This window comes from Danio rerio, chromosome 3, assembly GCF_049306965.1.
Source record: "Danio rerio strain Tuebingen ecotype United States chromosome 3, GRCz12tu, whole genome shotgun sequence".
Taxonomy (NCBI): Eukaryota; Metazoa; Chordata; class Actinopteri; order Cypriniformes; family Danionidae; genus Danio; species Danio rerio.
In genome coordinates this window covers 15,626,869-15,642,160 of record NC_133178.1, presented here as the reverse complement: position 1 = coordinate 15,642,160, position 15,292 = coordinate 15,626,869, and the positions used below count along the sequence as shown (strand labels likewise).

General features: G+C 34.3%; 1 protein-coding gene across 3 annotated transcripts in view; it reads right to left on the bottom strand.

The window, feature by feature from the left end:
• Nucleotides 1-15,292, bottom strand: part of atp6v0a1a (ATPase H+ transporting V0 subunit a1a) — a 50,927-nt gene that overhangs the window by 5,125 nt on the left and 30,510 nt on the right. Inside the window, exons 11-19 of one of the 3 annotated variants that reach the window (XM_005163798.5) lie at nucleotides 11,754-11,904; nucleotides 11,023-11,162; nucleotides 8,658-8,821; nucleotides 7,025-7,115; nucleotides 6,815-6,933; nucleotides 6,517-6,733; nucleotides 6,036-6,143; nucleotides 4,406-4,513; nucleotides 894-911 (exon numbers count right to left, since the gene is read on the bottom strand). In XM_005163798.5, the coding sequence (XP_005163855.2) occupies nucleotides 894-911; nucleotides 4,406-4,513; nucleotides 6,036-6,143; nucleotides 6,517-6,733; nucleotides 6,815-6,933; nucleotides 7,025-7,115; nucleotides 8,658-8,821; nucleotides 11,023-11,162; nucleotides 11,754-11,904 (1,116 nt within the window). 3 annotated transcript variants of the gene reach the window in all.

Genomic DNA, 15,292 nt, shown 5'->3' with positions numbered 1-15,292 from the left:
ACACAAGTTGTAGAGCAAAAGGTCTATAGCGCATACACACTCACACACAAATTCACACACATACGCGTCCGCACACACACGCACACGCAGAGGAGCAAAAGGGCATACATGGGTGATAGTTCATGCACACGCACACACTCACCTGAAAGCAGTCTCTCGCTCACACTCATGCGCTCGTACGTGTTCGCAAGCACACACATGCGCTCGCACGCACATGCTCACACACACGCACACACACACACACACACGCACGCACGCACGCACGCACGCACGCACGCACGCACACACACGCACGCACGCGCACGCACGCACACGCACGCACGCACACGCACACACGCACAAGCGCGCACACACGCACACACACAAACACACAAGCACACACACAGTAGAGCAAGAGGCCTATATGGGTGATGCACACGCTCATAAAAGCACGCACATGCTCCCTCGCACACACACACTCGCAAGCATGTACACGCTTGCACACACGCGCTCGCACGCACACATGCACACTCTCACAAGCACCAGCACATACACACACAAACGCTGTAAAAAAAGGTTCTATATGTGTAATTGTGCACGCTCCCACACACACGCACATGTACACACACGCGCACACACAGTAGAGCAAGAGGCCTATATGGGTGATAGTGCATGCACACACGCTCATAAAAGCACGCACACGCTCCCTCACACACACACACACACTCGCAAGTACGTACGCGTTCACATGCACACTCTCGCAAGCACCAGCACGCTCGCACACACACGCTCACACACACACGCACGCACGCACACACACACACACACACACACACACACACACACACACACACATACACACGTTTCAAAAAATGGCAACAAACATCTACATCTAGACGGCTGTCTGCTCTTACCACTTCCTCCTCTGATGGCTTGAAAGGTAATCAGACACATGCACAGACAGACAGACAGAGTTAAAATAGGGTTAGTGGCAGAGTTACAGAATCTTATGAAGAGATTGTTAGAGGAAAAAACAGGTTCATTTAGAAAATGTAAAGTTCTACTGACTGTCACAGCAAAATACAGCAGCCCCAAAAGTGTTCAGAAACTAAAGCCACGCCTAGAAATATGTAAACGTTGTTAAATACTACAAACCACGTGGCATTTAGTTTTAAAAGACGGTACATTTTAAATGTCACTTTATCAAAAAAACATTTAATAAAATAATGTGTTAGCTATAAAATGATAAAGCAGATTAAAAGCAGATTCAAACATTAAAAATTAATTTTAAAATAAAGATTTCTTTTTTTGGCAAAATTGTCAGGATGAGACTATTACTTCAGTATTAAGATCCTAAAAATAGTATCTTAATACTGAAGTAATGGCCTCATCCCCAAATGTATTAGAAGTTTGAATTAATTTCCATGTTTTTATTTTTCTGATTTTATTTAAATGTTTAAGTTTTTGTAGTTGGTTGTGTTTTGTCATTTTTCTATTAGATTTAGATTTCTTTTTTTGTCAATACACAAAAATATATATGTTTAACTTGGTTATTAGAGCTATTAGAGAAACATTACAAATATTTTTTTGCCAATTAGATGAAACATTATTAAAATTGCATTATATTAAGTTTTAGTTAGTTTAAACTTATTAGAATAATATAATATAATATAATATAATATAATATAATATAATATACAAACAGTATCATAAAAATACAGCATTGTATATCTGATTAATGTTATTGTTCATTTTAAGCAACAAAATTGGTTTGTTTTAAATCGTTTAGCTTTAATTAACTGTAATTAACCTGTAATAATCTAAATATAATAGGACAACTGTGTTAAAAATTACTTGCCAATAAAATCACATTAAAATCACTTAACATTTACAGTATTAGGTGAGAAATGTAAGGGGGAAAAAAAAGGACAAGAATCAGTTGTATCAGATGCCGTTTGGTACAAGAAAGTCTTACATTTCTAAGGGCGGCTTTAGTGACCAAACACTTTATAGGGCTACTATAAAATGCCACTGAAAAACAGATCTATGATCTCTGAGATTTGACTTCAGTTTCTAGTGAATAGAGTATTTACTGGCATGCCTGTTTGGAGCAGAAAGAGGAAGCTTATTTGGCACTTGTGTACAGAAACGATTGCTTCTGGAACTACAAAATGCCTCCATCATATATCCAGAGAAGCGAATCATGCAGTTGGCCGGCTGGCTGTTTGTTTAGTGTTTTGAGGCTGGCTGTCCTGGGATACAGCAGTCGAGGGGGGTGAAAGATGGTACTTTTAAAAGGGGCTGACCCAGTTTAGACCAGCAATGGCATGCAGATCATAGATAAAGTGAGTCACAGAAAGGAATGACCACTGCAGACACCCCATGCCAACTGCAGCGTTTTTTGGTGGCTTGTCACCATGTGGGTGGTAACTATTAGGTAGAAATCCTCTTTAATTGCTGATATTATGAGTTGTTAAGTTATTTATTTTAGTTATGTGTCATTGCGTAGTGTGTCACACAGAAAAACCCAACATTAATCAATACACCCATAAATGTGTTCTTTCTTGGACTGCAGAAAACTATATTTACACAGCAAGTAAAATGCTTTTCTTACTTCAAATTTTTTAAATCTTGTTTTTATATCTAAAAATTCTTAAATCAAGAAGCATTTTCTAGACAAGCAAAAAAAAAAAAAATACTGTGTTGTTTTAAGAAATAATTTGCCAAAATTAAGTTAGTTTTACCTTAAAACAAGCTAAATAATCTGCTAAAAGGTTAAGCAAAATAATCTAGGAACAAGACCAAAAGAAATCTAATTACGAAAAGCATTTTTTTTTTTGCAGCATAGTTTAAAAACGCATATTTTTTCCCTCTCCATTCTAGTTTTCGGTCCAAACTCATGCAATAAAAAAAACATCTCTTTTTGAAAACACACTCCAAAGTGAATACATTTGAAAATGTTGTTTTTGTGTTGCAGTGTGAACTGTACAAAATGTAGACTTTCAAAAGCTATGACACATTTTTAGTCATGTGACCAACTCAGCTAAAACTGTGGATAATATTGTAGAGCAGTTTTGGATGCTCTCCATTTTGACAGCATTGTTAAAGATTAATGTCAGTTAGCTCCAGATTGCTTTTCTTTAAAAGATGTTTGACATGTCTCTCGGTCTATATTTTTACTCGCCTTTGTAACTTTATACTCCTGTCCTGCGTTACTAGCAGAAAAAAAAAAATGCTTTTCCTTGACATATTGCTGCGAAGTAAATGAATAAATGCCTTAACACAAGCTCAGTACAGAGATGAAAGCATTTTCAGTCGTTATAGGTTGGCTAGCTTTTGGGAAGAAATTGAATTTTCTTTATGAAAACAGTGTATTTTAATTGTTCAGTATTAACGTAGATATAGCCGTAGACTTAACAATAATTGTTCATATTTTTAAAAAATAAATATATTTTGTAAATTATTTATTTTCTTTAAATTGTATTTGCTTATTCACAGCTTAAAAATGCAAATGGAACTGTAAATAGGTATGTAAAAAGGCTGAAAGATAGTGGGAAAAGGATAAATCTCTCATATCACTGCTTTGAAGACTGTATGGTAAACTAGTCCTTGGGTAAAAAAGCCAGGGAAAGCTATTTTGCAAAACATACTTATAGTACAAAGGTATTTTAACACTATTAAATTCGGTTTAACACTCTTCAACAGGTTTTAAAATCCTTCTACGCTTTCACTTCCTGACCCACATCAACAATCTATGAAAAGCTTCTGCAGTTCTTTGTTGATAAAATGTATTGTATTTGTTCTTGCATTAAAAAAAAAGTCTAACATTGACTTTTTTTTAACCTCTGAAAACCTCTGTCCAATCATTCTGTCTGGATTTTAATGAAGTTTGTGCAGTTGTTTAAAACAGTATTTATCATCTTGGGTATATAGTTAAGTTGAAATTATTTTTTTTATTTGTAAAGGACTTCCTGATTTTATAACTTTTATGTTTGATTACCACAACACACTGCTCCTTGGTGGGATTAAATGGTCCTTTTCTCATCTGCAATTAGTACTGGAACCATATTGTATTAAATCTTTACATTGGCTGCCGGTTGAATATTGGATCAAATTTAAAGGCAAAGTTCACCCAAAAATAAAAATGATGTCATTATTTATCCACCATTTATGTGTAGGACATTTGTTGTTGTTGTTGTTGCCCTAAATAGCAAATAAATAAATAAATAAATAAATAAAGTACAATACTACAGAAGTCAATGCCCATCAGTTTTAGGTATCGTGTTACAACAAACAAACACAAAAGAAACTCATTGAGATTTGAAACAAAATGAGGATCAATAAACAATGACAGAATTTTCTTTTTTGGGTGAGCTCTCCCTTTAATAGAAAGACAGGGCCAATGAGAAGAGAATGTTTCCCTTACCTCAGGCTCCTCTTCTGTGTTTTGGGAAAGCTGGTCATGCTGGATTATCTCAGCTTCGTCCTCTGTTGGGCCGTTACCCACATGGATTCCCCCAAAGTTTTGCGTTCCCTGCAGCAAAAGCAAGTGTGTACATTTAGCTGGGCAAGTATTAGATATTTCTAGTTGATTTGTATAGCACTTTTTACTATTATTATTCTTTCAAAGCAGCTTTACAAAACGTGCACATTATTGCAACAGTTAAGGTTATTAGTTTCAATTACTTTATTAGTTACAAATGAGTTTATCTAATTAATCAGTAACTAGTTAAAAAGCTTTAGTAGTTAAAAAGCTTTTAGGTCAACGTGTATCCCATGGTCAGCGCTGGCCAAATTTTTTAAAAAATATTTCTACTGCATTAACGTGAGCAGTTAGGCCCGATTCACACAGGGCTTCAGTATCAACGCTTGACGGAGGGCGTGTCTGAAGCTGGGGCTACCGTGATAGTCATAACAGCATCAGCCAATGAAATGAGTCCGCAATCAGCTACTCTCTAAGCTGGAGTTTTTGCATAAAGCTAACTAAAAGGCAGACGCTTCCGTTGGTATACTTGAAAAGAACTGTGAAGCAGTGCCGACCGACACACAATTCAGTTCGGCAACGCTTGACATCACACATTCGAAGTGAATGGGAAGTGTTGACGCTGATGCCCTGTGTGAATGGGGTGTAAATGGGGAAGTTTATTTCCATCAAAAAAATTACATCGCAAGAATAAAATGAATAACATTTTATAATGCCAGCTCTAAACTTTTCACTGACAACTAAAATCGACAAAAGATATTTTAAAGATTGTATTTATTTCTGACCAAGCATGTGACTTGGAATTCTGAAAAAATAATTTTAGATTTAATAATCCTGAACATTTATTATGTTTTGTATAACAATTCTAAATATCAAAATGATCAACAAATTATAATAAACGTTTTTTGTGAACCAAATGATTAGAAATGACTTCTAAATGTTCAAGTGACACCAAAGTTTCAACTAAATTCAGTGTTTTCATCAAAGAATAAAATACATTTTAATTAATAAATAATAACAGATTTTTATAATGACAAAACTTTGAAAATCCAACAAACTCAAAAAAAAACAAAAAACTTTTGACTGGAAATGAATAGTGCCTAAAGATTTCCATTAACATCGCATTTTTAAAGATTTTTTCAAATCAATAATAAGATTTTTCCAAGCCATTAACATTTGAAACATTTATATGGACACACTGCCTCCCGCATCTTATTATGGATATACAAATTATGTATAGACCATTTTGGCATGTAAACAATAACAATAGTCCTAACGTATTTCCTGTTTTACTTTTTTTCATTTCCAAATCTTCAAACAATTAAAAATCTCCACATATTCAAAAATAATGTAATGATAGCTGTTTTAACATTAAATTATGATTAAACTGAACCTATAATGGTTATGAAACAGTTTGATAACAAGCAGGAAATGTTCATGGGCCAATCACATGACCACATTGAAATGGTCTATAAGAAACAAAAATAACAACCCTAATGTCAAACAATAACTAGCTTAAAAACTAGGCTAAAACTAATACCTTTGATGTACAGCGTTTCAAACAGGTTCTTACCAGGTGTCTTCTCCATAGGTGTTGTCTGCGCATGACTAGGGTCTTTACAATGAGCATACAGGGTACACAGGAGAGAGCTATAATAACTAGCAGACACTGAATCACCACCTGAAGAGAAAGAGGGTGAATGACAAACTTCAGTGTTAAGTCATTTTACTTGTCAAGCATACACTATAAAAAATGTTTAGCTGCCTTTACTGGTAACACTTTACAGTGAGGTTGTATTAGTTAATGTTAGTTAATAAAAATTTTAGCTAATAATTACTACTGAAACCTTATGGTAAAGTGTGACCCCTTAACCTTAAAAAAAATGAGTAAACCCATTGCCTCAACTTAGCATAAATCTAAGCAATTAAGTTAAGTGAACTTAACAGTTACAACAGAATTACTTCAATATCATAAGCAACATCAACTTGTCACTTTTAAGGCAATGGATTTACTCACTTTATTGCTTTTATCAGTGTACTGATGTTTGATTTACCTGTCCCGTATAAAACGGTTTGTTGGTGGGATCATTGTAGCTGAAGAGGCACATGTTGATGAAGGTTATAAGAAGACTCGGGGCTACTCTTGAGCTTTTAGCATCATACGCTATCCACTTGTAAAAAATGAGCAGCACCAGGTAGCCAAACAGGCTGACCATGAAGATGATCTCCGGAATAAATCCCAGGTAGATGTTCAGAGGTTTACGAAAGTACCTTCGCACACAGACAAACATAATTAGGATCAAAAAAATCTAATGCATATATGCTGAAAGTAACAGTGGACTTTTTGCGTACAGGTGATTGAAAAGACTGAGGGAAACTCCAAATATCATGTGTATAACTCCCAGAATTATTGACATCTTCATCTTGAAGGAGTTCAGAAACGTCAGCTTGTTGGTGGCAATGTTCCAGATCTGTGAAAGGACAGAGGAAAAAGTGTTGTTTTTAAAAGAAATGGGGTTGGAATCATTATGGTACAGTATTGTTTGGAGAATAGGAGCTTACTGGGTCAATGCCGACAGGATACGGTCCAGTAAACACATTAGGAACAGCAGGGTTCAGCTGTAACACATTGCTTTTCTCCAGAACTGCAAATCTGTTAAAGGGAAAATCAGTGTTTAAAGTGATCATAAAATAAAGGTCATGCATGAAGATCTAGAGATGCACCGATAGCTGATTCAGATTTTTTAAGTCAATGTGAAAAAGTGACAGCATGTAAAATTAACAAATTTTAATAGATTTTTTTTCTCACTTTGAAAGCAATTTTGACTGACATGTAGAGCAGAATATTTTTTGCTAATGCAGCATTTTCAAAATAGCTTGAAAGAAACATGTTTGATAATGGCCATTTAAACCATTTAACTGCAAAAACTGCACAAAAAAAAAAAAAAAAACATTCACGTGCATTGATGAAATGTGCTTAACAGGTAAGTGGGCTTGAAAAACCACCTGTAGAAACACTCTCTCAGAAAACAAAACAAAACAGTTTATATAATCAATATAAATATTATTTCATTCTATATTTTTTTATAATAAAAAATCATCTAAAATTTAATTGAATAAGAAATTACATAAAAAAATATATATATTTTAAATTATTAAAATAAATATTAGTTTCCTCAAAACGGCAACAACACTAACAAAACATGTAATTTCACAATGTTAACTTTTCTTTCTGATTTTGGAAAAGTTTCTGGTTAGCAGCAAATATATTTTAAAAATAGCTTGAAATAAAAATTTTTGACAATGGCCATTTAAATCATTTAACTAGATATATTGCGCATACAAAAAATATTGTACATTGAAGAAGTGTGCTTCACACCGGTGAGTGGGTTTGACAAACCACCTGTAGAAACTCTCTCTCTCTCTCTCTCTCTCCCTCTCTCTCCCTCTCTCTCTCTCTCTCTCTCTCTCTCTCTCTCTCTCTCTCTCTCAAAAAACTAAACAAAATAATTTATATAATAAATATAAATATTATTTTACTCTATATTTTTTAACAATAAAAAAATCTGAAATTTAAATTTAAATAGAAATTACATTAAAATTTATTTTAAATAAATACTAATTTCACCAAAACGGCAACGACAATAACAAAACATGTAATTTCCAACTGTTAGATTTTTCTTTTTGTTTGTATAAATATTAATATAAATATAAATATGTTTCGATAAATATTTGCATTTATAGTTTTGTACTACTATTTTATAGATAGAATGGGTTTTCTCTCTCTCTGAAAGCAATTTTGACAGATATGCTTGAAAGAAACATTTTTGACAATAGTTAATTGAATCATTTAACTAATAGTAATAATTTGTCAAAATTTAAGCGGTCGGTTAATGGAAAAGAGATCAAAATGAGCACATAAAGTGTCTCTATAACATTATGGTCCATTGGCCAATAATACGGACCATCTGAAATTGGCCAAAAGACGGTCCAGACACTGGTCAGGCCGATCATGTGAAAAACTGCACAATTCCAGTCCTTGGCCAGCCAATCAGTGCATCTCTATCTGAATGCTCAACTCCATTCAGTCTCAAACAAGTGGCTGATTATGAGAGCCAAATCAAGCAAAAAACACAAATCCATGAGCACTCAGAGCACAGTAAGATGCGTCAATGGGCTGAAACAAATAACTCACGTCCAGTTGTCTCCTTTTTCACCAAACATTGGTCTGACACTCCATCCCGAGCCGAAGATATTGAGAGACTTGGAGAAGCAGTCATTGTAGATAATGCCAGTATACATCGAAAACAGTCCCATCAGGAGGATAATGTATCGGCCTGCGAACACCATGCTAAACATCTAGAGAGAAAGAACACATTGTGATCTGTGCCGGTACAATCTGTAAAATGTAAGTAGAATAAATAAAAGGAAATATATTTAGTAAAATTAGATGTTTTGAGTTTGTTTGTTTTTTTCAATGCAGGTACTAGTATGTTTTCATTTTATTTACAAAAGATTGAAGTTCATATTCTATATCAGGGATCACCAAACTTGTTCCTGAAGGTCTGGTGTCCTGCAGATTTGAGCTCCAACCCTAATCAAACACACCTGAACAAGCTAATCAAGGTCTTACTAGGTATACTTGAAACACCCAGGCAGGTGTGTTGAGGCAAGTTGGAGCTAAACCCTGCAGAGCATCGGACCTCCAGGAACGAGATTGGTGACCCCTGTTCTATATGATGAATATTTAAATAAATAAATTATATGATAATAAATTATAATTAATAATTATTGTAGTTTTGTTTTAACAGCTATAATTTGTGTATTTTATTCCATTCATTACCAAACAAAAAGAGATAACCTTCAACATTATGACAACCTCATTTTAAATGTAAGAGTCTGATGCTGTGTTCAAACCAGACGCGCAAGGCGTGGATAAATCCAGTAAAAAGATGTGTGAACATTTTGAGTTTACTCTTTATTCGCACATCAAATCTGCTTCATTCGCACGTCAAATTCACTTCACAACAGATGCGGATTCACGTGATGGGCAGGGCTTCTGTCTGCCCTGTGACTGTAGCTTCATTGCTAAATGGCTAACATGGATTTTATTAAGGGAATAACTGTGTTCATGTGTTTTATAAGGGCTAAAAAACAGCGTCGATTAATTTGGAGCAGTGTCTGACATGTAAATCACTCGCACTTGGTCCATGTTGCTTTTGTATCCGATTGTATCCGATCCTTTTGATGAACTGTTTACATTTACATTTTTACATTTAGTCATTTAGCAGACGCTTTTATCCAAAGCGACTTACAAATGAGGACAAGGAAGCAATTTACACAACTAAGAGCAACAATGAATAAGTGCTATAGGCAAGTTTCAGGTCTGTAAAGTCTAAGAAGGGAAGTATTAGTAGTATTATTTTTTTATTTTTTATTTTTTTTGTACAGTTAGTGTGATATTCAAAGAGGCAATTGCAGATTAGGAAGTGAAGTGAACTAAATGTTTACGTCAACTTACTTTAAAAGTGACTTGTATCTGAATGTCTGCATTTACACTGCACACGGGCAAAGGCGCAACGACAGGGTGGGGGAAAAAAAAACAAAAAACCAAGAGCTTTTGTAAACCAGTAGTCATCTTATGTAAAATCCGTGGCATGATTTATGCACTTTATGTATGCAGCAGTTTTATAGTTTATATTGTTTACGTGATGGATGTTTGTTTCTCTCTCTCTCTCTCTCTCTCTCTCTCTCTCTCTCAACATTCCTCAATACTTGTGCTACATGACAATATAAAAGTTTTTGTTGTCCTAGAATATGAGATTTAAGGTTTGAGACTTTGCTGAAGTTCGTTCTAAAATGAAAGCGTCAGACTTGACGTCATTTATTACAGCTTTTAATGACGCGCAACTGGCATTGACAAGAACAAAATCTGATCTACCTGTTTACACTGTATGAGGGCACAGATCCGATTCATATTGGATAAATTTCCACATATGGACAAGGCCTGAATCTGATTTAACTAAATCAGATTTCATGTGATTTTTTCCTGCTTGTACATGGGCCATATCCTATCTGTGCCACATGGCAGGAAAAAATAAATAAATAAATAAAATAATAATAATAATAATAATAATAATAATAATAATAATAATAATATTTTGGAATTGTGTACCTTGAACCATGCAGTGTAAATGCAGCCTAATTTATCTCTTAGAGCATATTGCATTAATGCATTCTTCGCATATTGTACTTTATTATAAGTCACTTGTACAGCACTTTAGTCAACCCTGAGTTATTTTTGAATAAGCTTTATAAAGAATGAATGAATGAATAAATAAATTTATCACACAAACCCCTTTTAATAAATTTCATATTTAGATTTACCTTCATTTAAATGTAATATAAATGTCTTATTCTTTTTTTGAAAGCTTTAAAATTCACTGTTCACTATTGTTAACATTCGGGATCTATCCAGTATACGAAAGCTAAATGACATGGATAATTTTTTGATTTGAGATGATAAGATGAGATTGTGAGATGGACAGGTGGATGAATACCTCGCTGTCATTTTTCTGGGCAATTAATCGGCTCTCTCGCAGTACCAGATAAAGTGCAGCACAGGTCATGAGCACGCCGTGACCCAGATCACCAAACATGACCGCAAACAGGAAGGGGAAGGTGATGATGGTGTATGGAGCTGAGCACATGAGCACAAACAAATATGTAACGACAATCACAACATGTGTGTATTCTGGAGTCTCATTTATAAACATGGTGTACACACAAAACAGGGGTGTAAACATGCATACATCATTCCCCATGCAAAAGTTGTGATACATAAAAAACAAAATTGATGGGAGAACGTGCACAGCTGTAAGTAAACATCTTTAACTTCAATATTAACTGAATTTAATCACTTTAAATAAGCATATGAGCTATTCATAAATTTAAATTTATTCTGTATTTATTCACTTTTAGGAAGGTTTCTATGCAAAGTTTTATAAATAAGACCCCTGAAGATTCTTACAACCCTGAAGATTCATAACACATTACAATACGGTTGTATTCATCCATGCGAGTTAGTTAAAACAATAAAATGATTCACTGTTAGTTCATGTCAATTCACAGTGCAATAACTATTGTAAACAAGCATGAATTTGGATGTTAACTATGATTAATAAATGCTGTACAGGTATTGTTCATAGTTAGTTCATGTTAGTAAATATATTAACTAATGAAACCTTATTTTAAAGTGTGATTGACTCTGAAGGTGAGAGGTCAGAGTTACCTGGGTTCATCTCCCGGTAGTTGCTGATGCCGTATGCATCAACGATACTCTGAAAGCCAGAGGTGAACTTGTTGGTTTTGTTGTAGGTGGGGGGCGTCTGTTTGGTCTGCATTCTGTTCAGGATGGAGGGAACGGTGGATCCACTTCTCTCCTGCATGAAATGGAGTGATTTTTAACAAAAACAAACTTCTCTTTTAACAGTGGCACAGCTATACACATTTTTTCAGAGATGATTTGTGAGTTATGGGTGCAATTTCTGTTTAATTATTAAATAGGTGAAGTACACAGTATATATAAGTAAGGTATGTAATGACGTATAATTATTCTCATCACAGTTTATCCATGAAATTTCAAAAGGAAGCTTAATAACTTTGAAAACTTTGGAAAAAATGTCAGAATTTACAGTAACACTTTACAATATGCGACATGTATTTAAAGTTAGTTAATGTATCCGTTCATTCATTTTCTTTTCCGCTTACTCCCTTTATTAATCTAAGGTCGCCACAGCGAAATGAACCACTAACTTCTCCAGCATATGTTTTACAACGGATGCCCTTCCAGCTGGGAAACATCCATACACACTCATTCACACACATACACAGACAATTTAGCCAACCCAATTCACCTATACCACACGTCTTTGGACATGTAGAGGAAACCGGAGCACCCGGAGGAAACCCACGCGAACACGTGGAGAACATGCAAACTCGGTTAATGTATTTAATAAGACTTTTTTCATGATGTCAATGAAAATACAGTTGTTCTTTTTAGATCTTCTTAACTTAAACTGCATTAATTAATGTTAAAAAGCACAGTATTGCATTTTAATAATGCATCTGTAAAACTTGAACTATGATTAATAAATGTTGTACAAGTATTGCTCGTTGTTTGCTCACATGAGTCAATACATTAACTACTCATCTAGTATTGTAATGTGTGACCGAACTAACAAATTTCTTTCAGAAGATCAAAAATAACTCAAAGATAAATAAATAAATAAATAAAAACAAACGTCTTTATGATGCAGTATTATAAACTATATATTACTGTAAAGCAGGAAATTAAAAAAGAAAATAATTTTTAAAAATTAAGCACAGTAACCTAAAAAAAAAGCTTGCCACAGAGCCTGTGGTATTAAAGTCATGTGTAAAAATATAAAAATAAAATTAAAAAAAACAAGCATAACATTATTTTCATGATAGATAAACATAAATCAAGCCAAATGTACCTCTAACTAAGTTAGGTTTCACCTTGTATATGAATTTTTTGTATAAGAACATTATTGAAAGTGATTTGATTCAGTTCTTTTGAGTTAAATTTGTATGAAAAATGCAGTTCATATGCAGGTGGATAAGCAAAACATAAATGTATTACTTGTCTCTGTGATTCAATATTGAGTTAATTTATCTGTGCAACTACTGTTTGCTTACATTTGCAATGGCGAACTGAAGTGTAAGTGCATGTGGAAGCAATGTGTAAGACTGCTGATATTAATAGCTGCCAGTTAAATAAGGCACGAGGAAGAATGCCATGTGTAAGGATAGGCTTTGAACTAACATGCACGCACAACCCCTCACATTTCAACACGCCGCCTACATGGACTTAACACCATTACACTTTCTAGTTTTGCTTCAAAAGGAAGATACTTTTTTTGGTGACCAAACAATAGCTTTAATTGGATTTTGTTCCTCTATGTTGGCTGTAAGAATTGTTCTGTAGGTTGTTGGCTGTAAATGCAGCACTACTCAAACTACGCATAATCCATTTTAACCCTATAAAGGCAGACAGAAGAACAGAAGGTGCGTTTGTGTGAGCAGTTAATCTACTTAGAGGTTAACATTTCAGTGACCTCCGACCCTTACGCTACAACTTCTCATCGCAAGGATTACAGGAATTACACACAGTTCGCCCTCACTGTCCTGCTGTAAGGTGTGAGAATCCTGAATCTTCTTCTGAATTTGTCGCTCGAGGGATCTTTAGCTCACAGACTTTTATCATCCTAAGTGCCACCCGTTATTTAATATGCAATAGTCACGTACAAGTGAATAAGCAAAACTGCATCCACATTTATAAATGTAATAATGATCACTATTTAATCCCAATTATATATGTTCTGACTGATTGTACTATTAATTTATTCTTTTTAAACCTGTTTAATACATTTCTAACTGGTTTTCAATCATTTTGTTTTCTGTTGTTTTTATATTATGTTATAAAAAATATTGTTATTATTTTATGATGCTTTTGACTCCTCTTTTCCATGTATAGCACTTTAAACTAACATTGTGAGCTACCGTATATAAATAAACTTGCCTTGCCTTACATTATGCATCATGGGTCATAAAGGCTTAAACTCTAATAACACAGCATAAGCATTATCTGTGGACCATGTGTGATTTAGAAAATGCCCCCTCTGACATATGAAATTTGTGAAGCCTGTGATTTTACTCAAATTTTCTCACTTATCTGCCTGGATTTAGATGGTCTAGGCAGTTTTTTTTTTTTTTTCAACTTAGATGAATTCAAAAAGTTAATAACACTTTAGTTTAAGAGTACGTTCACACCTGTAGATCGATTGTTTTGTTCTAAAACAGAGATTAAAATTGTTACAATGTTGCACTTTGTTCTTGGTGCTGTTCGCTTTCACACGGCAAAGTTTTTAAATGGACCAAAGTAGCTAAAAACAAGTCAAACAACTCTCATCACATTGGTCAGAGTTCCATGATTTATTATGGTCCCGCTCAGCTGTCATGCATCCTTATTTTTAAGTTTTGGCAATCAGCCATATAAGAATAAGAGATTATGAGCAAAAAGCTGAGCTTTCATTTTGAATGGTGACACCCAGGGACATCGTCAAAAATAAATCAGAGGTAAGACTTTCTCATACATAGCCTTGACTATAATTATGCACTAAAGGATTTACATTATAGAGAGAAATAACCGATAAACCGGTAACACTTTACAATAAGGTTCATTAGTAAATGCATTTACTAACATGAACTAATCATGAACAACACATGTACAGCATTTATTAATCATAATTGAACATTTACTACTGCATAGTTAAATATCCAAGTCCATGCTTGTTAACGTTAGTTAATGCACCATGAGTTAACATGAACTAACAATGAACTACTGTATTTTCATCAACTAACATGAACAAATACAGTAGTAGATGTATTGTTCATTATTTGTTCATGTTAGTAAATGCATTAATTAACATTAACTAATGAACCTTATTGTAAATTGTGACCGATAAACCAAGACTGCAGTTTAATCAGTCTTCCTAAAGGATAAACAGCATTTGTTAATAGTTCAGCATGCTTTCACTTTCGTATTTGACATAAAACGCACATTTACTGGTAGGAATGATGACATCCCACCCTACTCATAATTCTCTCTTTATATAGCCGTATATACATGCCTATTGCATATCAATAATACAATGTGACATAGGCTGGTTCGTTGGATCGTATTGCTTTCTCACTACAATCGATCCGCTCCAGAGTTTGTTCAATCAAGCCGAGACCACCTCATTC